Source organism: Sorex araneus, chromosome 3 (assembly GCF_027595985.1).
Source record: "Sorex araneus isolate mSorAra2 chromosome 3, mSorAra2.pri, whole genome shotgun sequence".
Taxonomy (NCBI): domain Eukaryota; kingdom Metazoa; phylum Chordata; class Mammalia; order Eulipotyphla; family Soricidae; genus Sorex; species Sorex araneus.
This window is the reverse complement of record NC_073304.1, coordinates 222,156,562-222,183,853: the sequence shown is the minus strand read 5'-3', so window position 1 is coordinate 222,183,853 and position 27,292 is coordinate 222,156,562. Positions and strand designations below refer to the sequence as shown.

Genomic DNA, 27,292 nt, shown 5'->3' with positions numbered 1-27,292 from the left:
GCGATCTAAACTGAAACACGCAGGCAGGAGTCAGATCAGAACATGTTAAGGCTGGATGGATTGATGGATGCATGAACAGCGGAACATACAAGCCAGTAGTGTAAATTCTAGTACGAGTGAGAGGCGCGATCTAACACCCAGTCCCTACGGTGCTTTGGCACAGGAAAGCAGGGTGACCAGGGCTGGGCATCAGGTGCCCAAGGTTTCCTTACTTTTCCTGGAAAGGGAAGGACCAGCGAACCCGTGGGGCCGCTGGGGGGCGTCCGAGAACCTGTCCATTCCCCTTTAAGGCCGAAGCGGAAGCGGGGGGGAGGGAGGAAGGCAGGCCCTTTGTGTCGGCGGGATAGAAACAAGACCGGCCCTTTAAGAGGGCGGAGACGCGGGAATGGCGGCGGCTTCGAATGCGGCCTAGGGCGCGGGTGTCCGGCTTCCTGGTGGCCGTTCCCCGACCGCCGCTCTCCGAGACTCCGCTCACTGGCCTCGCTCCGGGACGCTGTCGCTCGGCCTGAGAACTTCCCGTCCCCGCCAGATCCGAGGCGGCGGCGGCCGGCGAACTGGGGGCGGCCGGGCCCCGCCGTGGTCGCCATGGTAACGTCTCGACACCCCCCCACACTCGGTCCACCCCCCACTACGGAGACCACCGCCGGGGATCCGCGGGCCCGGGCTGCAGGGCACGGCGCGGGGGAGCCTGGGAAGGTTCAATGAACTCACCTCCCTCTGGGCCTCAGTTTCCCTCCTGACACCTTCCACGTTTTCCTGGCGCACTCCGGCTTCCCCCTCCAGGTGCGCTTGAGCATCCCCCGTCCCGCGCCTGCCCCGGGTCCTTTCTGATCTTCGAGGGTTTTGTTTTGTTTTGCTTTGGCTTTTGGGGTCACACCGGCGATGCTCAGGGGTTACTTCTGGCTCTGCACTCAGGAATTACCCCTGGCGGTGCTCGGGGGACCATACGGGATGCTGGGAATCGAACCCAGGTCCGCCGCGCGCGAGGCAAACGCCCTCCCCACTGGACTGCCGCTCCAAGCCCACCTTTCTGATCTTTGGGTGCGGGGGTCGGACCCTCACTGCAGTCGCCTCTCCTACACAGGAGGCACTGCACAGGGTGCCATCCTCCAGGAACCTAGTTATTGGTCCTGGATTGGCCAGAGGAAACCCTCGCTTGGCTTTTCCCCAGTGCTGTGCATTCTTTTTTTTTTTTTTTTGCTTTTTGGGTCTCACCTGGCGATGCACAGGGGTTACTCCTGGCTTTGCACTCAGGAGTTACTCCTGGTGGTGCTCAGGGGACCATATGGGATGCTGGGGATCGAACCCGGGTCGGCCGCGTGCAAGGCAAACGCCCTACCCACTGTGCTCTTGCTCCAGCCCCAAGTGCTGTGCATTCTTGACTTTCTCGTGGTTTCTCTCTGTCTCAGTCTCTGTCTCTCTGTCTCTGTCTCTTTTTATCTGGAGGGGGGCAATGCTGGTGCACTCCCTGAGCACCCCTGGTTCTGCTCCCAGGGATCACTCCTGGCAGGCCTTGGGCAACCAGATGGGGTGCCAGGGACCTAACCCACGTGAGCTGTGTGCAAGACAAGTGCTTACCCTCTGTCTTACCTCCGACCAAGTGGTGTTCCTCTTGGTTCCTGGGTGAAGCTGATGCTTAAGGGTGTTGCAAAGTCCTTAGGCCCGTGAGCTGTGTGCCCCGTGGGACCTCTGGGCATTGTTTCTGCATCCCCACCTCCCCCCCCCAGGGTGAATGTCATGGACAAGAGTGTAGATTTGTGGTTAGGAGACAGGATTCTAAGTAGGGTTTTTTTTTCTGTCCTCATCCTTCTTTCTCCCCGCAACGTTACCAAGAAAACAAACAGAAAACAGTACACTGGCTGACCCGTCAGAGTTGGGGAGCAGCGCGGTGAGGACACAGCGTACTTGCAAACAGAGTTCTCCAACCTCGACTGCTTTGTTTTCCTTTCAGGCATGCAGTCTGCAGAAGCTCTTTGCTGTGGGAGAGGAGTTTGAAGACGAGGTAAGGAGGTGTCGGTGACGGGGGCTGGCAGAGGCGGCCCAGGGCACTTGGGCTCGGCCCACTCCTCGCTTCTTTCACGTGACATAATAGGGTGATGTAAACAGACACACTTTTTTTTTTTTACCCCTGTGAGAGGCTGAGAAATGCAAAAAAGCTTGTGGAGCTGTTTTGAAAACAGGCCAGAGATAGTATAACGGGTACAGCGCTTACCTTGCACACGGCCAACCCGTGTTCAATTCCTGGCATCTCATACGGTCCCCCAGGCCCACCAGGAGTGATGTCTGAGCGCAGAGCCAGGAGTAACCCCTGAGCACCTCGGGGTGTGGCCTAAAATACCAGCAACAACAAACCAAGCAAACAGGAACCAGAGCTCTGAGCTACCCGATTGTCATTCCTTTGCAAGCTGAGGGCCCTTGCCGGGCAGTTGAATTCACCTGTGTGCTGCCTGGCCTTCTGGGGAAGAGAGTTTGTGCAGACACAGCACAGCCTCCCTGGAGGCCTGCGTCACCCGCTGGCTCCTAAGTTTATTCTCTGGCCTCTGTCATTTTCTCTTCTGCAGTCTGAGGGCTGTTCTTCCCGTCTCTGGTCTGCTTTGCTTCCTACCCTCTCAGAATCAGGGAGAAGCTGCAGCAGACCTGAAACTCTCCCCTTAGAATAACCCCTGCTGATCCTGACAGGTGCTACTTTCTTTCTTTACTAATTTTGTGTGGTGTTCTGGAGTGATAGCACAGCGGTAGGGCGTTTGCCTTTCACGCAGCCGACCCATGTTCGATTCCTCCGCCCCTCTTGGAGTATCGCGCCCGCATGGCAGAGCCTGGCAAGCTACCTGTGGCGTATTGGATATGCCAAAAACAGTAACAATAAGTCTCACAGTGAGAGATGTTACTCATGCCCTCTCAAACAAATCAATGAACAATGGGATGACAGTGACAGTGAAAGTGACTAATTTTGTGGGGTCAGGGAGCGAACTCAGGACCTGACAAATGCCAGGCCAGTGCTTTCCTGCTTAGTCACGCCCCCAGCCCCTCGCTTACTTATGGACAGGAATTTCTCTCCTCTGGGCCAGCCAGAGACCACTCATCTAGCAGTCTCACCGGGGTCTTCCTGCTCAGACCCACCACAGGAAACCCAGATCACGCAGGTCCTCTTCAGGAAGGGTAGGTAGGATTTCAGTGAGGGAAGCCCAAAGGTAGCCATTTTACTCATCCATCCATTCGTTCCTCTTCCCCTCCTCTAGTGAGGGCAGGGCCTCAGGCGTGCTTGATTGTGAGCCCACTGGGAGTTGAGGTGCTCACACCCGTGTTTACTGTTCACACCCGCTTTCACTTTTTAAAAATTTTGGCCATACCCGGAGGTGCTTAGTCTTACTCTGGCTCTGTGCTCAGGATCACTCCTGATGATGCTCAGGAGACGTGTGAGGTGCCAGGGATGGAACCCATGTCAGTCCCGTGCAAGGCCAGAGCCTTAACTTCTGTACTGCCTCCAGCCTAGGAGTCAGGTTGGTGGCAGTTTGGGTTTGTTTGTTTGTTTGTTTTGCTTTTGGGTCATACCCGGCGATGCACAGGGGTTAATCCTGGCTCATGCACTCAGAATTACTCCTGGCGGTGCTCAGGGGGAACCATATGGGATGCTGGGAGTTGAACCCGGGTCAGCTGCTTACAAGGCAAATGCCCTACCCACTGTGCTATCGCTCCAGCCCCAGTTTGAAAATATTTAAGAAGGTTAATCTGGTTGAGGCCTGCTGAATCAGTTGAGGAGATCAGAATGCAGGGAACAGAGGATGGGCTTTTGTTTTTCTTGGAGAAAGGGGGCCCACACCTGGTTGTGCTCAGGGCTTACTCCTGGCTCCGTGCTTAGGGATCACTCCTGCTGGGGCTAAGGGGACTATATAGGCTACCGGGATCACACCGGGATCAGCTGTGTGCATGGCAAGTGCCTTACACCTATGCTATCTCTCCAGTCCCTGCTTTTCTTTATTTCTTTTTAATTTGGGGGCCTGATAATGTTTGGAGGGACCATGTAGTGCTGGAAGCTGAATTTGGCCTTCTGCATGCAGAGTAAGTGCTCCAGACTTAACTTTTTTTGTTTCTGGCTGGTGGTGCTCTGGGGTTACTTCTGTCTCTGCACTCAGGACTTACTCCTGGCAGTGCTCCGGAGCCATGTGGGATGCTGGGGATGGAACCCGGGTCAGCTGTATTTACTAAAGGGTCGAGGTGCTCTAGCTCTCGCCGCCTGCATTCGGTAGTCTCATACCACTTCCCCCATCCCGTGGGGGTCAATGGCGATGGGTAGACAAAGGAAGGAACAAGGACCAGGCTGGTTGGTATCAACTGCAGTATATTCCAGTCTCCTCTTCATTCTCCTCTGGTTCTCCTTCTGCTTCTCTCTCTGGATCCCCCCCAGCCCACTCTTATAGTCTAGTTTATATAGAAATCATGTAGGGTGGGGATTCAAAGGTGGGGTAGAACATTAACAAATCAACAAAGAGAGGTAAGGCCACTCCTCCAGGAGATTAATTCTAGGACAAAATCTTATCTAGGGAGGTTACTCCAGATTACTAGGAGATCCGCTCAAGAGCAGGATTCCATTCAGGGTGTGTTGCTTTCTTCTTTCCCGAGCTAGTAATCCACTTAAATAGTTGTAGTAAATTTACTTCTAATATTTCTAGCAATGTCATTTTGATGAGCACAGTAAGAGATATCAAGCTTAAAGGCTGGCTCTTCCTGGGGACATCTCACTATATATTCCAGACCACAGTCCTCAGGCCAGGTTAGTCTTCCTGACCCCAGTAGGGGCCTTATTCAGTTACCTCTTTTGGGTCATGACAGTTACCTCTTTTGTCCATGACCATGCTCTTAACTTATAGTTAAGTATTATGGTGCTTGATCTGGCCCTTTTTTTTTTTTTTTTTTTGCTTTTTGGGTCACACCTGATAATGCACAGGGGTTACTCCTGGCTCTGCACTCAGGAATCACTCCTGGCGGTGCTCAGGGGACCATATGGGATGCTGGGAATCAACCCGGGTCTGCCGCGTGCAAGGCAAACGCCCTACCCGCCGTGCTATGATCTGGCCCATTTTGATGCCAGGGTAGCTCACAGCTTGCCATGGGTCCATTCAGTCCCTCGTCGGGACCTTGCTTTTGGGGTGCTAGACAACTAAGGGCAACTGAGGCTTAAGTCAAGAAAGCAAATGTCTAGGAGTGAATATTCGGTGTCAATTAACTCCCATGTTACATTGCATAGCATCAATTGTCTTCCTGTGTCTATACAAAAAGGACATTGCTAAATAAACCATACAGATGACATAAAGGAAAGAGAAAAGCAATGTAGGATTTTAGTTGTGCCTCAGTTGCTCTGTTGTAGGAGTGGCTTGTTAAACCTTAAGCTCCCTGCGGGAGCAGCAAAGTTAAGTTATCCAACAGGCAAGCACCTTCCCCGCTGTGCTATGGGTCCGGCCTCTCTCTTTTATTTTTTTGCAGGTGGGGGGTCTGGGGCTCACTTCTGCTGGACCCTGGCCTTGAGGGCAGTGATGAAGTGCGGCTCAGGCCTGCAGGGCTGTGGGCCACCAGGGGTCATGCCGGTGGCACCATGGGTCAAACCTGGGGCCTCAGGCATGCAGGACATGGGCTCTAGCCGGGTTTGGTCCTCAGGAGCTGCTCCTAGAGGCGCTTTAGGGACCATGTGGTACCAGGGAGCCCACCAGGCCTGCAAGCAAAGCCTATGTGGCAGCCTGATGAGTCATCGCTCCTACCTGATTTTTCACAGTGCTGGGGAGCGAACCCAGAACACATGCAAGGCAGGTGATCTGTTGATGAGCCCCAGCCCAAGTTGTCTCTAGGGGAAGGGAGGAGTTTGGGGCCAGACCTGGTGATGCTCCGGGGCTACCCCTAACTGTGCCTAGGAATTGCTCCCTGTGGTGCTCAGGGATTGGCCCTAGAGCCAGAGTCAGTTGCATGCAACTTTAAGCTTTGTATTACACCTTTGACGGCCCCCTGCCCCCCCCCCCCCCGCCCCAAGCCCTGGGTTTGTAAGAGATCTGAGGAAGCTCCATTTGCCCCTTTAAACCCCCCCACCCGTTTTAGAGACGAAGCTATTCTGTAGCGCACCTGCATTCCATGTGTTAGGCCCTGGGCTCAATCCCCAGCAGCAGAAAAAAAGAGACGGAAGTTGGGGAGGGTTGGGCAGATAATATAACAGGCAGGACACTTGCCTTGCATGTGGCCCTCCTGGGTTCAGCACCCCATACATCCCCCAAGCGCCACCAGGAGTGACCCCTGGGCACAAAGCCAGAGTAAGCCCTGGGGAGAAAGAAGAGCTTCAAACCTCAGTGTCTAGACTTCTAACAGGGCACGAGAGGCTGAAGCTGCCAAGGGTTCCTGACGCAGGATTCACGACCCAGTGAGCCCCTGGGAACACACTCAAGGGATTTTCAAAGCCACACCAGGTGACAAACATTAGACGCAAGGGGCTCACAGGTGCCTTGATGTTCACAAAATAGAGAGGTTTAGGGCTGGAGTGACAGCACAGCAGGTAGGGTGCTTCCGACCTGGGTTCGATTCCCAGCATCCCAGATGGTCCCCTGAGCACCGCCAGGAGTAATTCCTGAGTGCAGAGCCAGGAGTAATCCCTGTGCATCACCGAGTGTGACCTGAAAAGAAGAAGAAAAAAAAAAGCTATTCCAGTCATAAACACAGTAGTTTCCGTGCATTTTTTAAAATATATATTTTTTTAATTAGAATCACTGTGAGATAGACCCTTTATAAATAGCCGTTCATGAATAGGTTTCAGTCATGCAGTGTTCCCTCACCCATCCCTCTACCGGTGTACACCCATGCATTTTTTTTTTTCTTTTTGGATCACACCTGGCGATGCACAGGGGTTACTCCTGGCTCTGCACTCAGGAATTATCCCTGGCGGTGCTCAGGGGACCATGTGGGATGCTGGGAATTGAACCTGGGTCGACCACGTGCAAGGCAAACGCCCTACCCGCTGTGCTATCGCTCCAGCCCCCACCCATGCATTTTTTTTTAATTAGTTTATTTTTAATTAGAGAGTCATCGTGAGGGTACAGTTACTGATCCATACATCTTTGTGCTCATGTTTCCCCCATACAAAGTTCGATAACCCATCCCTTCACCAGTGCCCATTCTCCACCACCAGTAAACCCAACATCCCTCCCCCCCCTCCCCAGTCCCGTCTCCCCCCACCCCACCCTGCCACTATGGCAGGGAATTCCCCTTTGTTCTCTCTCTCTGATTAGGTGTTGTGGCTTGCAATAAAGGTGTTGAGTGGCCATTGTGTTCAGTCTCTAGTCTGTATTCGGCCTGCATCACCCTTCCCCCACATGACCTCCAACCACATCAAAATAACTTTTTAAGGTTGTGCCGGTGCTGGCTCTCTGAGGTTACACAGGGCTGGCTCTCTGAGGTTGCACAGGGCTGGCTCTCTGAGGTTACTCAGGTGCTGGCTCTCGGAGGTTGCACAGGTGCTGGCTCTCGGAGGTTGCACAGGGTTGGCTCTCTGAGGTTACACAGGTGCTGGCTCTTGGAGGTTACACAGTGCTGGCTCTCTGAGGTTACACAGTGCTGGCTCTCTGAGGTTACTCAGGTGCTGGCTCTCGGAGGTTGCACAGTGCTGGCTCTCTGAGGTTACACAGTGCTGGCTCTCTGAGGTTACTCAGGTGCTGGCTCTCTGAGGTTACACAGGGCTGGCTCTCTGAGGTTACACAGGGCTGGCTCTCGGAGGTTGTGCAGGGCTGGCTCTCGGAGGTTACACAGGGTTGGCTCTCTGAGGTTACTCAGGTGCTGGCTCTCGGAGGTTACACAGTGCTGGCTCTCTGAGGTTACACAGGGCTGGCTCTCTGAGGTTACACAGGTGCTGGCTCTCTGAGGTTACTCAGGTGCTGGCTCTCTGAGGTTACTCAGGTGCTGGCTCTCTGAGGTTACACAGGGCTGGCTCTCTGAGGTTACACAGGGCTGGCTCTCTGAGGTTACTCAGGTGCTGGCTCTCTGAGGTTACACAGGGCTGGCTCTCAGAGGTTACACAGGGCTGGCTCTCTGAGGTTACACAGGGCTGGCTCTCGGAGGTTGCACAGGTGCTGGCTCTCTGAGGTTACTCTGGTGCTGGCTCTTGGAGGTTGCACAGGTGCTGGCTCTCTGAGGTTACTCAGGTGCTGGCTCTCGGAGGTTGCACAGGTGCTGGCTCTCTGAGGTTACTCTGGTGCTGGCTCTTGGAGGTTGCACAGGTGCTGGCTCTCTGAGGTTACTCAGGTGCTGGCTCTCTGAGGTTACTCAGGTGCTGGCTCTCTGAGGTTACACAGGGCTGGCTCTCTGAGGTTACACAGGGCTGGCTCTCTGAGGTTACTCAGGTGCTGGCTCTCTGAGGTTACACAGGGCTGGCTCTCTGAGGTTACACAGGGCTGGCTCTCTGAGGTTACACAGGGCTGGCTCTCGGAGGTTGCACAGGTGCTGGCTCTCTGAGGTTACTCTGGTGCTGGCTCTTGGAGGTTGCACAGGTGCTGGCTCTCTGAGGTTACTCAGGTGCTGGCTCTCGGAGGTTGCACAGGTGCTGGCTCTTGGAGGTTGCACAGGGTTGGCTCTCTGAGGTTACACAGTGCTGGCTCTCTGAGGTTACACAGGTGCTGGCTCTCCGAGGTTACACAGGGCTGGCTCTCTGAGGTTACACAGGGCTGGCTCTCGGAGGTTACACAGTGCTGGCTCTCTGAGGTTACACAGGGCTGGCTCTCGGAGGTTGCACAGGTGCTGGCTCTCTGAGGTTACTCTGGTGCTGGCTCTCGGAGGTTGCACAGGTGCTGGCTCTCTGAGGTTACTCAGGTGCTGGCTCTCTGAGGTTACACAGGGCTGGCTCTCTGAGGTTACTCAGGCCACCCATGCATTTTTGACTGAAGCAGGAGACAATATCTATACCTGACTATTGGTGCTAGATGCTGAGGCAGTGAACTTAATCTCTGAGGTGGAAAGTAGGTGATGGGACTTCTGCCTGACAAGCCTGAGGCTATAAGTTTGATTCCCAGGACTGCCAACATGTACCCCCCCCCCAAAAAAAAAATCCTCACAACTTCCTGTTGAAATCTCTCCAGCATTGTTAAGTAATTTTGTGTAATAAGTAAGTCTACATTGATGTCAGGTGTGTGGGTACAAGTTAAAAAGATGTATGATGGGGCTGGAGCGATAGTACAGTGCATAGGGCGTTTGCCTCGCATGTGGCCAACGCGGGTTCTATCCCCAACATTCTATATGGTCCCCTTAGCACCACCAGGAGTAATTCCTGAGTGCAGAGCCAGGAGTAATCCCTGAGCATCACTGGCTGTGGCCCCCAAACCAAAAATAAATAAAATAGAGTCAGTCTCCAGCTTCTGTCACTCACAGATGTCATATGATGTAGTGACAGAGGCAGCTGGGGATTCTGGTTCTGCTGGGAAGTTCCTAACTCTCAAGTCCCGGTTTCTGCATCTTGAAACCAGGAAAACTGATCAGACCTAATCTAGGGTCCTGTGAGTGGTCAGGGAGAGAATTCTGGCAAAAAGTTTGTGGCACTTGGTTGGTACCCAGTGAGGGTTTTTCTGGGGGGCTGGGGGGGGGGACTTATAATGGAATTTGTTTAACCACACCAAAAACATCTTGAAGCAAGAAAGTAAGGAGATTTAATTATTTAATGTCCAGTCTGACCACTGCTAGGCAGTCACCTGAAATTGTGGCTCAGAGTGGGGCTACAGAGCACTTTTTTTTTTTTTTGGCGGGGGGTGGGTTTGGGCCATGCCTGGTGCTGCTCAGGGGTTACTCCTGGCTCTGCACTCAAGAATTTCTTCTGGTACTGCTGGGAAACCTTATGGGATGCTGGGGAAATTACCCGGGTTGGCCTCACTTGCGAGGTAAATCCTCTACCTACTGTACCATCAATCCAGCCCCCACAGAGCACTTCTTATAGGAGTTTTTCTGGCAACAAACCAACTTGTGGAACAGATTGGGCAACAGAATGGAGTTTCTTGATTGGTTGTGTCATGACAATACACTGAGGTACACTGAGGCGAAGGGATGCAGCATGGGACTTGGGGGTGGGGGGGCCTCATTGCTGGGAACCCTTAGGTCTTGTAGAGGACATTTATTTACTGATTGGTTTTGGTGGTCCCACTCCCCTTCCCGTCTAGGTAACAGATGGGTTGGAATCCTTCCATTCTGAATCATAACTTATGATTTATGACCTATTCTTCTCTGTCCAGTTCCCAGAGCGGGCCACCTAGAGCTCTGCCTCTGGCTGCCTCCCCGGTCACCTGTGCTTAGTGACCGGCTCACGTTTCTCACTTTCCCATCACTGCGACAATACATCAAGATAAGGTGTTTCTTCATATGGAATCATCTGTATCAATAAATTATCTCAATTCGAATAGAGCAAAAGAAAATTGAATCACTTTATTTATTTAAACAGGCAAAGCAGAAAAGGCTTCTATAACCCTGTTCTTATAATTAATGTTGAATTATAATGTAGCTTCTATGTTCGAAATTTACTCATGTTTATATCTGTATGGTATGCCTTTTATAATTCTGCTTCTTATTGTATCTTCAGATCACCTTCTAGAGAAAATTATTTTTGATGCTAATGAAATAATTATCTATTTATTTTTTTTAAAAGATAAGGTGTTTCTTTTTGTTGTTGTTTTTGGGTCACACCCGGCGATGCACAGGGGTTACTACTGGCTCTTCACTCAGGAGTTACCCCTGGCAGTGCTCAGGGGACCATATGGGATGCTAGGATTCGAACCTGGGTCGGCCGTGTGCAAGGCAAACACCCTATCCGCTGTGCTATCACTCCAGCCCCAATAAGGCGTTTCTTAATCCCAAGGGTATACAGAGAGAAAGCTGCAATTTAACCCTTACATACCACAGCAGGATCTGGGGCTCCTAGGGCCCCCCCACCCGCCGCCCCCAGCTCCCCAATCCTCGGCCTGGTGCTGCTCACACCAGCAGTGTTCAGGGTTCCTTGCAGGGTCAGGAATGGAGTCCAGGACCTCTGCATGCCGGGCAAGTACTCCAACCTTCTGGTCCACACCTGGTGGTGCTCTGGGCTTAGTCCTGGCTCTGTACTCAAGGGAGCACTCCTGACGGGACTGCCCATATGCAGTGCCAGGGGTTCGAACTGGGGTTGAGCGAGTGCAGGGCAAGCTCCCTGCCTGCTGACTCTCTCCAGCTCTTTATCTTATTATTATTATTATTTTGGAAGGTTATACACATTACCTGGCTTTACTACTCCTTGGGGCTTGATGCCTGATGGTTGCTTTCCCCAAGAGCTGAGGACGGCGACTTTGTCCAGGAGATGCGTCCTTGTGTTCATCTTTCAGCTTTGGGGACGTGTGATCACAGCCTGAGAGGGTGACTGTCAGAGGGCCCCCAGGTGTGATCCGGCGACGTTTGTGCAGGAATATGACCCCTCACACACCCCCCCCAGATGGCAGTGTCACGTCCCAGCCCCCCCCACCCCAGTCGGGGATCTGGGTACAGCCATCCTGGTAGGAGGGTGAGTCTGGGCACCCACTCGGGTGGACCCCTCCTGCTGATGCCCAGGCTGGAAGGAGACAGTCTCTGCAGCCCGGACAGCTCGGGGCAGCGGGGCGGGGCCCGCGGGAACCTTCCTGTCAGTTCAATCAGCAGTTCTGACTCAAAAACACCCTCAGAGCAGGTCTGTTGCTCTGCAAGGTGGCAATCTCACCTTGCTTCCCGACTGGAATCCAGACTTAATTTAACTTGCTGAAAAGCTATATTTAACTTCTGCCTGTTTTGCTGGCTCCGAGGCCTCCTGGCTCACCGAAGGCAGTGAGTGTGGTGGGGGCGAGACGTGGGCCGTGGACAAGCCTGGGGCCAGCTGGCAAGGGCCTGACTGCACGGCTGGACACCAGAAAGAACGTTTCCTGGACATGGGTGTGTGACCTTGGGTGACTCCTGTGGCTCCTGCAAGCCCTGATACTGCTGCTCCGCCAGCCGCTGCCCCCCCCCCCTCTGTCCCGGAAGTGAAAGGGAAACTCCCGAACACTTGGAACGTGGCTGGCAAGAGCCCCATGGTGGTGGATCACCCATCCCCTTAGGGCAGCAGGTGATGGCTCAGAGGGCTGGCGCAGACTCTCACGTGGGAGCCCCCGCTCATCCCCTTCATCGCAGGGGGCCCCAGCACTGCGCCAGGAGTAGCCCCCCAGCGCCACCAGGTCTGGCCCTAAAACCAAAGGGGCACTGGATGCGTGCATCTTCAGTCACATCACCATGCTCCCCTCCAGCCAGTGCCGGCAGGGTGCTGTGGCGCTCAGACCCTTCTGCTTCTTCGCAGGATTTCTTGTTGGCCGTGGAGGATGCCGAGAGCCGTTGTGCTGGCCCATGGCCCGTGAGAACTGCATGCCTGCGCCCTGGCCCGTCCAGGCCCCCGGACGGTGTGTCCGGGCAGCTGCCGGCCTGTCCCCCTGCACCTTCAGAGGCTTCGGGCCTGCCAGCCCTGGGTCTCCGCCTTCCAGCAGTCAGTCTGCAGAGAGCTCAGGCGTCTGTGGGAACAGCTGCTCTCAGGCCCGAGTCTCCTCCCTGCGCTCAGCAGAAAGGGACCCTTTCCAGAGTGGGAGCCCCGCCCTTGGCCCCCCGCCCCAGGCTCACATTTGAGAGCCAGCAGCCGGGGCTTGGTGATTTCGAGGGCCCAGAGCAAGATGAATTTGATAAGGTGCTGGCAGACATGGAGCTGGACGGGCCTGGCCTGGAGCCGACAACGCCTGGCCTCTGCAGGGAGGCCCCAGGAATCCTGCCGAGGGAGGACGTGCTCGCGGCTCCACAGGCCCGGGGCGCCGAGCGGAGCCAGTCTTTTCTACGGGGGCCCAGGTCTGCTGCTCACACCACGGGCAGCGTCCCAGCCCACCACAAGCCCCCAGCTCCACGTGTTTCTTGGGAGACCACTCAGCCTCCCTGGAGGCCCAGTGCTGTGGGTGCCCCAAATGCCGTGGGTGCCCCAAATGCCTCGGCGGCTCCCGCTCAGCGCGCCCGCCTGGAAGCCTGGCCCCCAGAGCCCCCTTTTCGGGCCCCTCGGCTGCCTCAGACTGCTGGTGGGGCCCTTCGGAGCAGCCCGCGAGGTCACCTCCCCAGTCAGCCCTGCCCGTCTCCAACGGCGGGGCCGGGCAGCAGACCTGGCTGTCCCCGGCTGCGGGCTCCGGGCACTGCCGCCTCATCTCCCTCCGTGCCGGGCCTCAGGGCTTCCGCCCGGGGCCCCTTCCCACTCAGCGCCCCCAGACCCTGTGGCGACTCTCCTGTCAGGACCCCAAAAGGCCCCCAGGCAGCTCTGCAGACTCCCATAGTGACTAACCGCCTGGTCCAGCTGGTCAGCGCTGCCAATCGGACGCCGCAGCAGCTGCCCCGCCCTGGCCCCCACGCCAAGGCCCGCCGCTTCCCTGGCCCCGCCGGTGTCCTGCCCCACCAGGTGAGTGCAGAAGCCAGAGCTCCCCAGGACACAGGCCCAGCATGGCCCTCCCCAGAATGTCCTTCCCCTTCCTGGGAAGGAGGGGAGGCGGTGCTGAGACGGAGGGTCAAAGAGCAGTGGGGAAAGCTCCCCTCCAGAGCTGGGAGGGCAGAGAGACAGTGAGACGCCTGCCTCGACCATGGCTGACCTAAGTTCTGTGGACCCCACAGCCCCGAAGAGGGAGGGGTATCGAATGCTCGGGAAGCCTGCGGAAAGGCACCAGGCTGGGTTTCCTGTGCTCCTGCGGCTCCTGCTGCTGCCCGTGCCTTGCAGGCGGCCTCTTCCCTCGTCCAGGGGGACCTGGGCAGTCTGCGGTGAGCGGAGAGTACCGAGACGAAAGCCGCACTAATCCCACCCGAGCACCTGCGTGTGCTTCGTGTAGAGGGGCAGGGGGGCCCAGGAGAGGATGCCCAGGGTCCATCGAGGATGCCACTCGGACCCTCCAGCACCTCGCCAGGAATTGGTACTTCAGGGTGTGGCCGCTCCCTGGGCCTGCTGTGGGTTGGGGTGTCTGGGGGCTGCTGCGGGAGTGAGCCGGGAGGCACACGTGTAAAGGCAGGTGTGTGGGCCCGTGGGTGCTCCGCTGAGGTTGGGATTTCTGCAGGAGCCGACAGCTTTCCCCCAAGTCAGATCCCACATGGTTCAGGATCCCGGGCTCGTAAGGTGCACCCCCTGCCTTCCCACTTCTAGACTGCGAAGTTTCTCCCCATCACATATGGTCTCTCTGGGCCGGGTCTGTTGGAGGGAGCACCTGGGGGGGAGTCTCCTCCAGGCTCCTCTATTGTCTGTACTGGGGAGAGTGTCTTCCAGGCTCCTTCTGGCTGGCTCTGCTATTCAGGTCATTGCCCCCTGCAGGCAGCCCGGGGTTTTGCTCCTGGGCCAGCTTCAGCGCCTCGCATTCCCAGACCCATCCCCACAGCGACTTTTTTTGAACTGCCAACAAGGCTCCTGAGACTTTGTTAGAAGAGATGTAATATGTGTTAATTGTCCCTGATAGTTTCCTGCACCCATTATGTAACCCAGACAAGACGCTGTACTTGTAAATAACAGCTGCTGAGCTCGCTCTCGCCTTCCCCTCTCTCTCTGCTCCTAGCACAGTGGGAAAAATCTGGAGGAGATCATGGTCTCCACGCCCCAAACCCCAGCTCACGGGGCGCTGGCTAAGCTCCGGACCAAGGTAACGATTCCTGTGCACGTGTTTTGCTTCCCCACCTCGCTGGAGGGTGTGGGCCGGGCCAGCCTGTGTGTTTCGGGAACTGGGCATCGGGGTTGCTGCTTGGAGGCCTCCCCGGCGTCACATTCCAAAGGGTGCCTGGACGGGAGGGCCTGGGAGGCGTGCGCCCCGGACCGTCATCGGGCGTGGGTGCAGCCTCCTGTCCCAGCTGAGTCAGCCCTGCTCGCTCCGCGGGCAGTGCCGTCTGTGTTAGGAACCTGGGGCCCTAGCTCGGGGTTCTGGCAGCGGAGCCGGGGAGATGTGCCTGCACCCAGCCTCCAGTTGGTTCCCTTCTGGTGGGTGAGCTTCAGCCTCCCTCCAACGCTGCTGCGTGGCTGGCCTACGCGACTCCGAGCCCCGTTCTGGCCTGGATTAGTCCCAGTCCGTCTGCTGCAGCTCTGCAGAGCCTCCACCCAATTCAGACCCAGAGCCCTTACTCCACATCTGGCTTCAAAGCAAGAATTAAACCTAAGGACGTCAATAGCCAAAACCGGAGCCAGCCCAAACCAAATCCAGCTGTTTCTCAAAGAAGTCAGCCGGAAGGCACTCTGGGAGCCCACAGAACTGCCCAGGCTCACTGGCCCGAGGACGCAAGGACAGCTGGCTGTGTGACAGTGTGCTGAGGCCAGGACCCACCCTGCAAAAAAGAGAGGCACGGGGCCAGAGAGATGCCATGGGTGGGCACTTGCCTTGCCTGTGGCTGACCTGGGTTCGATCCCTGGCATCTGGCATAGTCCTTTGAGCACTGCCAGGAGTCATTCCAGACCCAGGTGTAAGTCCTGAGCATTCACCAGGTGTCACTCAAAAAACAAAGAAACTGAGCCACACATTTTTCACAGCGACACAATGAGAAACGTGGCTGTGTCTGAGGTTGGACGGGCCTGCGGGCCCCTCCTCACCCACCTGCGTCTGGGGGGCGCTCGGGCAGGTCTGCGCAGGTGCCCCAGGAACCCAGTCCCCTCTGCTCTGTGGTGCCAGGTGGTTAGCAGTTCTCAGACGTCGGTGGAAGAGGATTTTGGGCGTGGGCCCTGGCTGACCATGAAGTCGGCGCTGGGCCTGGATGAGAGAGACCCCGCCTGCTTCCTGTGCGCCTACAGCATCGTCATGGTGCTTCGAAAGGTAAGCGGGGGGCTGTGGCCGGGAAGCCGCTCCCCCTCTCCTGGGGCTGCCCGGGTGGCCCAAAACCCTGCTGCCGTGCGCAGGCGCGGGAAGTGTCCGGCCTGTCCCTGCGTGCCCAGGCCCTGCCTGGGGAGGGGGCTCCTGCGCCTCCTCAGACTCCCCAGGGGTCCAAGCCATGTGGAGACATGTCCCTGTGCTGCTGCCGGTCACCAGGGAGGGGAGGAGGCCGGAGGGAAGTGAGGGCGGCGACAGGCCCGCACCGAGGCACTGGCCTTGCTCTGCCTTCAGCCCCGGTGCCGGCCCCGCCCACCCCGTTTGCCTGGCACCCTTGGGCAGCTCAGCGGCTCAGCCAAGGCCTCCCGTTGTCCCCAGGCAGCTCTGAGACAGCTCCCCAGGAACAAGGTCCCCAGCATGGCCGTGATGATCAAGTCCCTGACCCGGAGCACAGTGGACGCCAGCGCCGTGTTCAGAGACCCCACGGGTGAGGAGTTGGGTCCCTGGGGCGGGGGGTGGGGGTTCGAGTCCTCGGGTCACCTCTCCATGCGGCTGTGGGGAAACTGAGTCAGCAGGCAGCTGACGGCCCGCGGTGTTGCAGGGGAGATGCAGGGCACGGTGCATCGGCTGCTGCTCGAGTCCCGCCACAGTGAGCTGAAGCCAGGCTCAGTGCTGCTGCTCAAGCAGGTACGGGGACCCGCCCGCCGCGCTGGGGAGGCCGGAGCCAGGGAGAGCTCGGGGCTGCCGAATGTGCTGGCTTGCACCAGGCCCCGTGTGAGCCCAGCACTACCCGGTGTGGCCCTGGTGTCGCCAGCACCGTTGAGTGTCCTTTTGACTGTCCAGCCCACAGAGTCAGTGGAGGGCCACCAGGAGGGGCCCCAGGAGCCACCCCACCCCACCCCAGCACTGTTTGGGAAGCCCCATCCCCCAGGACATAGAGAGGAAAATAGGGAGCAAGTGCAGTGGGTAGGGCATTGGCCTTGCATGTGGCCAAGCTGGGTTCAGTTCCTGGAAGCCCAGATGTTCCCCTGAGCCCGCCAGGAGTCAGCCCTGGGCTTCGGGCGGGCGCTGACCCCCTCCAAATGCAGGTCGGCGTGTTTTCTCCTTCACTCCGGAACCACTACCTCAACGTGACGCCCAGCAACCTGGTCCGAGTTTACTGCTGCGACACCAGAGACGGGGGCTTGGGCACGGTAAGAGCTACGGGGGGCCGCGCTGTCCCCGGCCGGCATGTGGGGATGTGCCTGAGGTGAAGGGCGGCAGGCTCGAGCCTGGCGGGGCAGGACTGACAGAGCTGGGGTCCCCTGGAGGACAGTGGCCCCCGGTTAAGGTTGTGGGTTCACGTGGTCACAGAGGCCTAAGCAAAGCGGTTAGCACACACGGCTCCCCAGCACACAGAAATGGGCGTGCAGGGAGGACCCTCTGGGAACTGAAGACGGGGTTCCAGGCACCCACTGCCCCCTCTGGCCACCCCCATCCTGCCCAGGGCCCTGTCATGCCCTGATAAGGTATGGGGGGGTGGTTAGGAAATGGGTGGTCTCAGCTCTGTCCATGACATGTAACATGCCCCCCACCCCTCTTTCCCTACATCTCATCTGTGAGAGGATGCAGAGGACCTCACTTGAGTTTTGAGTGGTGCCTTTATTTGATTTATCATCATTATTATTATTATTATTATTTTGCTACACCCAGCAGTGCACAGGGTTTACCCTTAGTTCTGTGCTCAGGGATCCCTCCTGGCAGACTCAGAGGACTGTCTGGGGTGGGTGCTGGGGATTGAACCTGGGTCACCATCGTGCAAGGCAAACGCCCTACCTCCTGTACTATCTCTCTGATCCTCTGAGTGACGCTTTTAGCTTTAACTTGTTTCACCCACTGCACCTCTAACTTTCCCGAATTCTCTATGTTCTCTAAAAGTCCCCACACTTAAAAAAAAAAAAAAAGATAATCTCTATTTTTTGTTTGATTTTGTTCCTCAGTTTTGGAGGGGAGGGGAGAGGAGGGGAGCACAACATCCAGTGATATTTAGGGCTTGATCCTGGCTCTGCTCAGAGATCTCTCCCAGTGATGCTCGGGGGACCATATGTGCAACCAGGGGTGGAACCTGGGTTGGTCAAGCGCAAGGCAAGCGCCTTGAGCCATGTACTGTCTCTCTGGCCCCTTTCTTATCAAGGTTAAGCCATCTATACTCACTGAAAAAAATGGAAACAGTATAGAATAAAGCAAAACGTGAGCTTTACTCCCCTACTCCCATTCTCTAGGGCAAACCATGGCTAATGGCTTAGTTACTAATTTTAATCACCTGCCCACCAATCAGCTAGTTTGGGGCCAGTCAGCAGCTGGTCTCCAGCCCAGACTTACCCCTAAACGTTTCTCTGAATGGCCTCGTTACTCTCCGGGCCGGCCTGTGAGACTTCCTGAAACCTCAGAGCAGTGCAGTTGGGAAGATCAGCTCCAAAACGAGGTTTCCTTCGTTTTACAAAGCTGTCTGCTAGCCGGGCAGCAGGCTCAGTGAGCTCGACACTCGTGCGAGCCATGTGCAAGACCCTGAGCTGACACGCAGCACCGCGTGGTCTGCTGAGCACTGCATTGCGAGCAGCTCCTAGCACTCCTGGGTATGACCCAATACCCTCCAAAAAAATTTATTTCCATTTAAACATGGGGGTTGGCAGGGGTAGTACAGTGAGTAGGGCGTTTGCTTTGAGTGCCATTGACCTGAGGTCAATCCTCAGCACCCCATATGGTCCCCCAAGCCCTTCAGGAATGATCCCTGAGCACAGAGCCAGGAGTAAGTCCTGAGCTTACTGCCCCCCTCCCCCCATTTTAAAAAAATTTTTATTTTTTGGGTTTTTTTTTTGTTTTTTGGATGACACCTGGTGAGGCACAGGAGTTCCTCCTGACTCATGCACTCAGGAATTACTCCTGGCGGTGCTCAGGGGACCATATGGGATGCTGGGAATCGAACCCGGCTCGGCTGTGTGCAAGGCAAACGCCCTACCTGCTGCGCTATTGCTCCAGCGCCCCCCCATTTTTTTTTTTTTAATAAAAAGTTATTATTGGGGCTGGAACGATAGTCCAGCAGGGAGAGCGTTTGCCTTGTTTGTGGCCAACCCAGATTCGATCCCCGTTGGTCCTCCAAGCACCGCCACATGTAATTTCAGAGTGCAGAGCCAGGAGTAACAACCGAGCATCACTGGGTGTAGCACCTCACTCCTCCATGCCCCCCCAAAAAATTTATGATTGATATTTCCCTTCAAAATGTTTATCTCGTGTTCTTCTCACTTGTACTTGTACCAAGTAGGTTTCTGTAAATGTCTGTCAGTTATTAGAGACAGAAATAAAATGATCTGGGGCCAGAGCAGTGGTACAGCAAGTAGGGCATTTGCCTTATACAAGGCTGACCTGGGTTCGATCCCCAGCATCCTGTAGGATCCCCCCAGCCCCACCAGGAGTAATTCCTGAGTGCACAGCCAGAAGTAACCCCTGAGCACTGTCGGATATGACCAAAAAGTCAAAAAAAGAAAGAAAATAAACTGTTAAAGTGGCCGGAGCAATAGTACAGTGCATAGGCGCTCGCCTTCCACGTAGCTGACTAGGGTTCAACCCTCAGTACCCCATATGGTTCTCCCGACCCACTAGGAATGATCCCTGAGCACAGAGCCAGGAATCCCTGAGCACCGCAGTGAGGAACTGCAGTGACAGTACAGGGAGTAGGGCTTTTGCCTTGTACACGACTCCCCAGCACCCATACAGTTCCCCAAGCCTGCCAGGAGTGATCTGTGAGCACAGAATCTGGAGTAAGCCCCGAATAATGCCAGGTGTGCCCACCACCAAAAAATAAATAAATAAACACCAGAACCCCACAGAGTACAAAGAAGAAACTGGCCTGCCGCACAGGGCACTGGCTCTGCCCTTTCCCCTCCACGCTCAGCCCCGAAGGCCGGCCTGACCCATCCCGCCTCTCTCCTGCGCCCGCACCCGTGCCCATGATTCTGAGGTTGTCTGGAGGAGGCTCCCCACGCGGGGATTCCGGGGGTGCCGCCGTAGGTGACCAGATCGTCTGTCCACAGGAGCCCGCAGACTCCCAGGGCGGCCTCCTCCAGGACGAGACCGGGAAGCCTGAGGAAGGCCTCGCCCCAGCCCGGGCCCCGGAGCCCGGGGCAGCCCCTGAGGAGGAGCTGCCCGAAGCAGGTCAGTACCAGCCCTCCCCGCAGCTGCCCTGCCACTAACCCTGGCTTGGGATCCCACCATGGAGCTTGGGGGCACGCGCTGCTCCGCACTTGAGTAGCCGTTACTGGGGTCCACTCTGGGGCTGCCCTTTGCATGCTCCCCAAGCCCCTCCTTTCTTTGGTGGGGTGGCGGCAGTGCCTTGGGCTGCAGCTGCCAAGGTTTCGGGGCTCACCTGGCTCTGCTCTGGAGTGACCCCTGGCTGCGTCTGGGGGTCAGTGCCTTACTGAGGATTGAAACTGGCGGTGGCAGGCAAGCCCCTAACCCCACATACTGTCTCTCTGGCCCCTCCGCCATTAACCCTTGATGAGCTCGGCCAGATCTTTTTTTCAGCTGCATCTTGATCCTTTTTTCTGTGAATTTTTGCATCTGATGGAATCTCAGAAACAGCCGTGGTGCCTTCTCTGCCACAGATGGTTTCCCAGTGTGATCAGCTGCACCGACCAGACAAGGCCAGAGCCGTAGTTCAGCAGGGAGGGCGCTTGCTTGCACGTGCCTGCCCAGACTTGATCCCCGGCCCCCCATAGGGTTCCCAGAACCCCACCAGGTGTGGCCCCCAAACCAAAAAAGACACAGTGAAAATAGTATGGTCTACAGGCTCCCCATTTCCATGCCGCTTCATCATGCACAGGGTGGACCGGTGCCTCTCTGGGCTGATGACCAGGCTGCAGAGACACCTGGGTAAGCTCAGACCCCCTCCGGGTCCAGTGGCCATGTGGTAGGGCTGGGAGACCAGGTACAGACCTGAGCCGCCCAAAGCCAGCTGAGTCCCCAGGAGGCAGCATCAGCCAGGTGAAGCCAACATGAACCTAAGACCCGCCCCTTGGGGGGTTTATTCCGTTAATTCAACTATGATAGTACAGCAGGTAGGGCACTTGCCTTTCATGCAGCCAACCCAGGTTTGATCCCTGGCACCACATAAGGTCCCTTGAGTCCTGCCAGGAATAAGACCTGTGTCTCCTAAACAAAAATAAAATTTTACTTTGTCTGGGCCCCAGTGCATGGAATCCTGGGTGGGTATCTCACATTAACCAGATTCACAGACCAGTGGGTAAGCCACAGAGCCCGTTTATTTCTCACTGTGGGATGAAAAGTACCCACTCTAGCCAGACGCTTTTGATAGAGTACATGCCTTACATGTGTGAAGCCCTGGGTTTGATACCCTGCTCCATACGGCCTCCTCACCTTCCCTTCACTGCCCAGGATTGTCCCTATTTAAAGGAAAAAGAAAGGGAAGCCAGATAGTACAAGGCTAAGGCATGTGGCTGAGCCCCATTTTGTTCCCTGAAAACACATGGTCCCTCACCAGGAATGATCATGAACAGAGCTAGGAATAGCCCCTGAGCACCACCAGGATGATCTTAACACTGCCCATCCAGCAGCCCCTGCCAAAAAAAATTTTTTTTTGGAAAAAAAAAAAAAAGGGATAGTAATAATTGGGGAGACAGCAGTAATACTGAGCCCTGCCTGTGCGCTCCTAGCTGAGTCTGCGGTCGACTTTGAGGGGCTGGCTGGAGAGGTGGCCCAGTGGTAGAGCTTATGCTTTGTCTATGTGCGACCCTGGGTGCAAGCCCCAGCACCGCAGAAATCAAGCAAAAGAGCTCATGATAGAAGCTGCAGGGCTTATCGAGGGGAGTGCTGTTTCTGCGTCCTCGAGCAGAAGTACCATTCCAACCATTCCAGTTGTTTGATTTTTAATGTTGGGGGGGTTCATGCCCAGTGTTGCTCAGGCTTACTCCTGGCTCTACGCTCAGGGATCACCAGGCAGAACTCGAGGGACCATATGAGGTGCCGGGGATCAAGCCTGGGTTGGCTGTGTGCAAGGCAAATGCCCTGCCCTCTCTGTCCTGTTGCTCTGGCCAGTAAGCACCACTTCAGAACTACAGTCAGGAATATTTCATTCCCTACACCCACAAAGACACCTTGGAGACCAGGTTGTCCCCAAGTCTTTGGATAAGAAGCCAGATTACTGAACGGAACTGTGGGGGCCAGAATGATAGCACAGCAGGTAAGGCGCTTGCAAGTCAGGTTTGATCCCTGGAACCCCATATGGTTCCCAGTCTCTGCCAGGAGTGACCCTTGAACTCAGAGCCAGGAGTAAGTCCTGAGCACCTCCGGTGTGGCCCAAACTCTCGCCACTCTCCTGAAAAAGTGAAAACTAAGAGAGTAATGAATCGTGTGATTCGGAACCTTTAGTGTCTTTTCCCAGCCTGGTCCCCGGCTGGGGTTGCCCTGGGAGTCGGCTGAGCCTTTCTGCTCAGGCTGCGCCCCTGCCTTTCCGTGTGAGGGCGTGTGGGGAGCCAAGAGCAGCGGAGGCAGGCCTGGCGCCCTGACTCGACCATCAGGTGCAGGCCCTCTGGGCAGGAGTTGGGAGGGACGACGTCACGGGGATGTCCTTCCCTGCAGATGACCTGGACGGGCTCCTGAGCGAGCTCCCCGAGGACTTCTTCTGCGGGACCAGCACCGGGCAGCCGCCCTGAGCCTCACCGCCGTCGGGCAGCCTCTGCGGGTCAGGTCACGGCCACGGGCAGCTGGAGGAAAGACCGGGCTGGAGCTCGTGGTCACGCCCCAAGCACGCTGCACACTGCTGTCACTTTGGCCGTCCTCTTGGTGCACCGGAACCAGCTTGCCTGCCCTCCTCCGGGCCACCCCCTGCCTGCATGGGACTGTGGAAGAGGCTGGACAGCCACAGCCCCGAAAAGCAGTGCCAAGACCCTGGCCCAGGAAAAGGCCACACACGGACTTGTCCTTCTGAGAGGCCCAGTGCCCAAGCTCGCCGGTGCCAGGCCCTCCCCGCTGCCGGGCCCGGCTGCGTCTGATGCCTGGTTCGCCCCTCTCCTTGATATCGGCTCTGCCTGTGTGTTCATTTTGGTCTGTTTGTGGAGGGTTTGGGACACACCTAGTGATATTCAGGGCTTACTCGTGACTCTGCACTCAGGGATCGCTCCTGGCAGGCCCGAGGGACCGTACGAGGTCTCGGAGATCAAACCTGGGTCGGCTGCGTGCCAGGCAAATGCCCTACCCGACGTCCTGTCTCGCAGCTTCTGCCCGGTGTGCTTTTGGCCCAGGCAGAGCCGCCTTCTCCTTTTGTTTCTTCTTTGCCTTTTTCCTTCTGTAGTTTTTGGGCCACATCCGGCTGTGCTGGGGCTTACTCCGGACTGCTCAGGGACCACTCCTGGCGATTCTCAGGACCATCTGCAATGCTGGGGGGTCAAACTGGAGCCCCCCGCAGACAAGACACGCACCTTACACCTTCCTGGGCCCTGCTTATATTTCTGTCTCAATAAATTTCCTCGAAGATAGTTTCCGGTATTTAGCAGTAGCATGACACTACAGGGGACCCCCCTTGCGCATCTCCCCTAGGCTCCCCCTTACTTATGTGGCCGGCGTGGATAAGCAGTTCTTTCACATCACCATGAACTTGCTCGGTTTCCCTGCTCTCCCGGGATCCTGAGGGGCTTTGTGCTTGGGGGTCACACTGGCGGTACTCAAGGATCACTTCCTGGCTGGCTTGGGGGACTACCTGGAGTGCCTGGGATCAATGCAGCTTGGCTGTGTGCAAGGCAAGCGCACTGCACTGCCTGCTGCGCTGTCACCTCCCCCTCACCCACTAGTACTCAGGGATGCACCTACTGGCATGTTGTTTGCAGGTCACTCCCAGCAGTGCTCAGGAGACCATCTGGTACTGAGGATCAAACTGGCCCCCACATACAGAGCAGGTGCTCAGCCCTTTGGGCATCTCCCCTACCCAGGTATGCTGAGTTGTGCTTTGCAGGGAGTGTCTTCCCTGTAGACTATTGCTCCAGCTTCCCTTGTTTGGTTTTGGTTTTGGGGTCACATCTGGCACTGCTCAGGGTCTACTGCTGGCAGTGGTGGGGACCACACCAAGATGGGGATCAAACAGATCAATCAGCCATTCCAAGGCAAGTGCCTTAGCTACTATGCTGTCTCTGGCCCCTGGAATTGAATTTTGTGACTAGCCCGGGGTTGAGTGCCTGGGGGAGGATGACCCCAGGGATATGGTGTTATCCCCACATCAGATCAAGGGTTGGTGTTGACCCTGACTGACCCTGACTGGGCTGTCAAAGGTCTAATACTCCCAAGTGGCCTATCTTGCTTTCCTTTCTGGAGTGAGAAGATTCTAACTGGTGCTGGAGGGATGCGGGTTCAAGGTCTCAACCTGAGCCCCGACCCCAGCCTCACCCATCACTTAGCAGCAGTACAGGGTCCTCTGATGGGCCTCATACTGCTCTGGAGAGGTGTCAGCCTGCCCCTCCCCAAAGCAGCTACTGCCCTGGAGCCCATCTGAAGGCTGAAGTGCGGAGAGGCTTTAAGAACTCCACCGTTAGGGCTGGAGCAATAGTACAGCAGGTAGGGCATTTGCCTTGCACGCAGCCAACCCGGGTTTGATCCCTAGCATCCCATATGGTCCCCCAAGCACCTCTAGGAGTAATTCCTGCATGCAGAGCCAGGAGTGACCCCTGTGCATCAACAGGTGTGACCCAAAAAGCCAAAAAAAAAAAAAAGCCTCCACCTTCAGGTGCCAGAGAGACAGCAAGAGGGTGAGGCTTTGCTTTGCACGCGGTTAACCTGGGTTTCATACAGTCTCAAGCATCGCCAGGAGTTATTCCTGAGTAGAGCCAAGAGTAACACCGAGCACTGCTGGGTGTGGCCCCAAAAACAAAACAAACAACCCTCCACCTTCGGATGGAGAGAGCTCAGCAGGCCCAGTGCCTGCTCTGCGTGTGGGAGGCCCCAGTTAGCTCCCTGGCGCCGTTGGGCATGGCCAAGAACTCCACATTCAAATCGGGAGAGCCCTGGACCCGACCCTTGATACACAAAGCATGAGTGACAGGTGGAAAGAGAAAACTGGACCACGGCAGGGAAAGGAAATGGGCGCTCTGGTGGAGGGTGTGGTGGCGGAGCACAATACCCTAAGACCCTGCCAGTCAAATATTGTAGGTGGGGGCACTTAAACAAAAGTTAGGGACGGAGCAATAGCACAGTGGCCTTGCACGCAGCCAACCTGGGTTCAATCCCCTGCATCCAATATGGTCCCCCAAGCACCGCCAGGAGGAGTCATTCCTGAGTGCAGAGCCAGGAGTAACCTCTGAACATAGCCGGGGTGTGACCCAAAAAGCCAAAAAAAAAAAAAAAAAGAAAAGTTATTTAATATCTCCTTTGCTTTCACTTATGGTGCTTCTCCCTTCTCCGCCCCACCAAAAAAAAAAAAAAAGCTCGACAGCCCACTGGTTGCTATCTAGCTGAGCAGATTGTGCCACAACTGCCAGCTCGTGCCCGTCCCGGCCGTGTGGGCCCCTTGCACCTGGCCTGCAGTGGCCTTCCCGACTTGTGGAGCCCTGGTCCCTACTCCGGGTTTCCAGCTCTGAGGCTGGCTGGCATCGGTCGCCGGGCACACTGCTCCTGCCAGTAGAACTGGCTCCCCGTGGATTCCTGTGCGGGCTGAAGTATGAGCTTCTTTTCCTGCCCTCAGGAAGTTCATGCTCAACCCCAGGGGATCTAGGGGTCGAGCTGGAGTTGGCAACTCCAGGCCTGGGGGACAGACCAGAGGCTGTGGGGCACAGTGGAATGAAGGGGTGGCACCCCCTTCCCTGAAATGAAGGCTGGGAGGGCCCCAGGCCCCACGTCCTAGGACCACTGTGGGCCGCAGGCGGGAAGCCTTGGCCCCTCCTGACTTTGCCAGCTCCCCTTCCTGGGAATCCAGCTGTGGGTGCCTGGCCAGGCCGTGGGCAGAGCAATTAAAACGCTGAAGGGGTGCCAACAGGGTTAATCATGCCGTGCGGATAGAGGCGTCTTTCTCTGAGCAGCCCCAAGCCCTCGCTGTGCATGATCTCATCTGTCCTCTGGGCCCCCCGCCCTAGAGCATCACCCAGATGCTGGGGCAGGAGTGGGTGAGGCGGGCCGGGGCAGTGCTGGAGAGAGCCAGGTGGCTGCCGCCCCGGGGGGGCAGGTGAACCAGTGTTTGCTGAGGCCGAGCCCTGACCCGCCGGGGGCTACCCAGCCAAGGGCGCTGCGCCGTGTGCCAGGCCTGGCCAGCACCCAAACCCACCGGGTAAGTGTAAATTCACTGGGGTGCGTTCCAGAGTGCTGGGGGGCGGGGGGCTCCCTTGCAGACCTGGGGCTGGGGCGTGTGGGCTGAGGGTTGGGGCTGTCGTGAAGGCCGGGAATTAGCTGTTTCCCCCAGCGCCTGACCTGCAGATGTAGCTAAAGACTGTCCAAATGTGGGGACAGGGGACAAGGAGGTGCCCAGGGCCAGGCAGGGCGGAGCCCTGGCACCTGCAGCCCAGCGGCCCTTTGGAGCGTCATGCACGGCCTCCTGCCGCCCTCTAGAGGCTGCGGGGAGCGCCGCCGCGCTCCATGGCTTGGGGTCCCCACAGCTGGAAGGTCCAGCCCAGGTCCTCCCCACGCCCGCAGGGGAGTGCTGTCAGAGCTGCAAGGGCATTCCTGCAGCCTGCTGCCGCCTGCTGGAGAGTGGCCACCTCTCTGCCACCCCCGAGGTATCCGGGGCACCGTGCAGGGGGGGACCCCATCTAGGGTCCTCGTCCTGGCTCCCTGGCCCACACTGTGACTTGGGCAAATGTTTACCTTCCTCTCGCCCTAAGGTCCTGTTGGTCAGACAGCATCACCCATGTCAGAGGTGTTCGGGGATGCTGACTAGAATCAGTTCTAGAATTTACTGTCCAAACCAGATCTGCTCCTTACTTGGCCCTGGGCAATGTGTACGAGTGATTTATTTTTTTATTTTTGGTTTTGGGTGGGGGGGTCACTCCTAGTAGTGTTAGGGGGAAGGGGAAGGATGAGGTGCCGGGGATTGAACCCAGACCTCCTATGGAAGTGGTTTGCATGCCCTGAAGGCCTGGGTGTGTGTGTGTGTGGTGGGGGCGTGGGGGTCACTGCTGTGGCTACCCTGGTGTCTTCCTGGATGGGGTCCGCGCCTCGACAGCAGTGACAGATTGGGGGAGGGGTGGGATGTGGGGGGGTCAGCTCCGATTCTTCCTGTCTTCGTCACTTCCAGCCCCAGGGCTTCCCACTCCAGAAAGGGGAGGGTACGAACCTGAGGGGCCTGGGGTCCCTCCGTGGGGAGCAGAGGGCAGGAGTGGCCTCGCCACTCTCTTGGCTTCCAGAACCTCCTCTGGGGAAACGTTCCCAGCCCAGCCTATTTATAGCCTCAGCTGCTCCTGTCTCTGGGTGAGGGGTGAGGGGCAGGGTGACGCCTGGGA

General features: G+C 56.7%; 1 protein-coding gene across 1 annotated transcript; it reads left to right on the top strand.

Moving 5' to 3' along the window:
- The first annotated feature begins 386 nt into the window (after positions 1-386).
- On the top strand, positions 387-25,123 carry HROB (homologous recombination factor with OB-fold). Its single transcript, XM_055132586.1, has 10 exons — positions 387-588; positions 1,952-2,002; positions 12,335-13,459; positions 14,592-14,675; positions 15,690-15,830; positions 16,203-16,311; positions 16,426-16,511; positions 16,913-17,017; positions 19,895-20,015; positions 22,458-25,123. Exons 1-10 carry the CDS (start codon positions 586-588, stop codon positions 22,529-22,531), a joined length of 1,899 nt encoding a protein of 632 aa, XP_054988561.1. The 5' UTR covers positions 387-585; the 3' UTR covers positions 22,532-25,123.
- Positions 25,124-27,292: the final 2,169 nt, after the last annotated feature.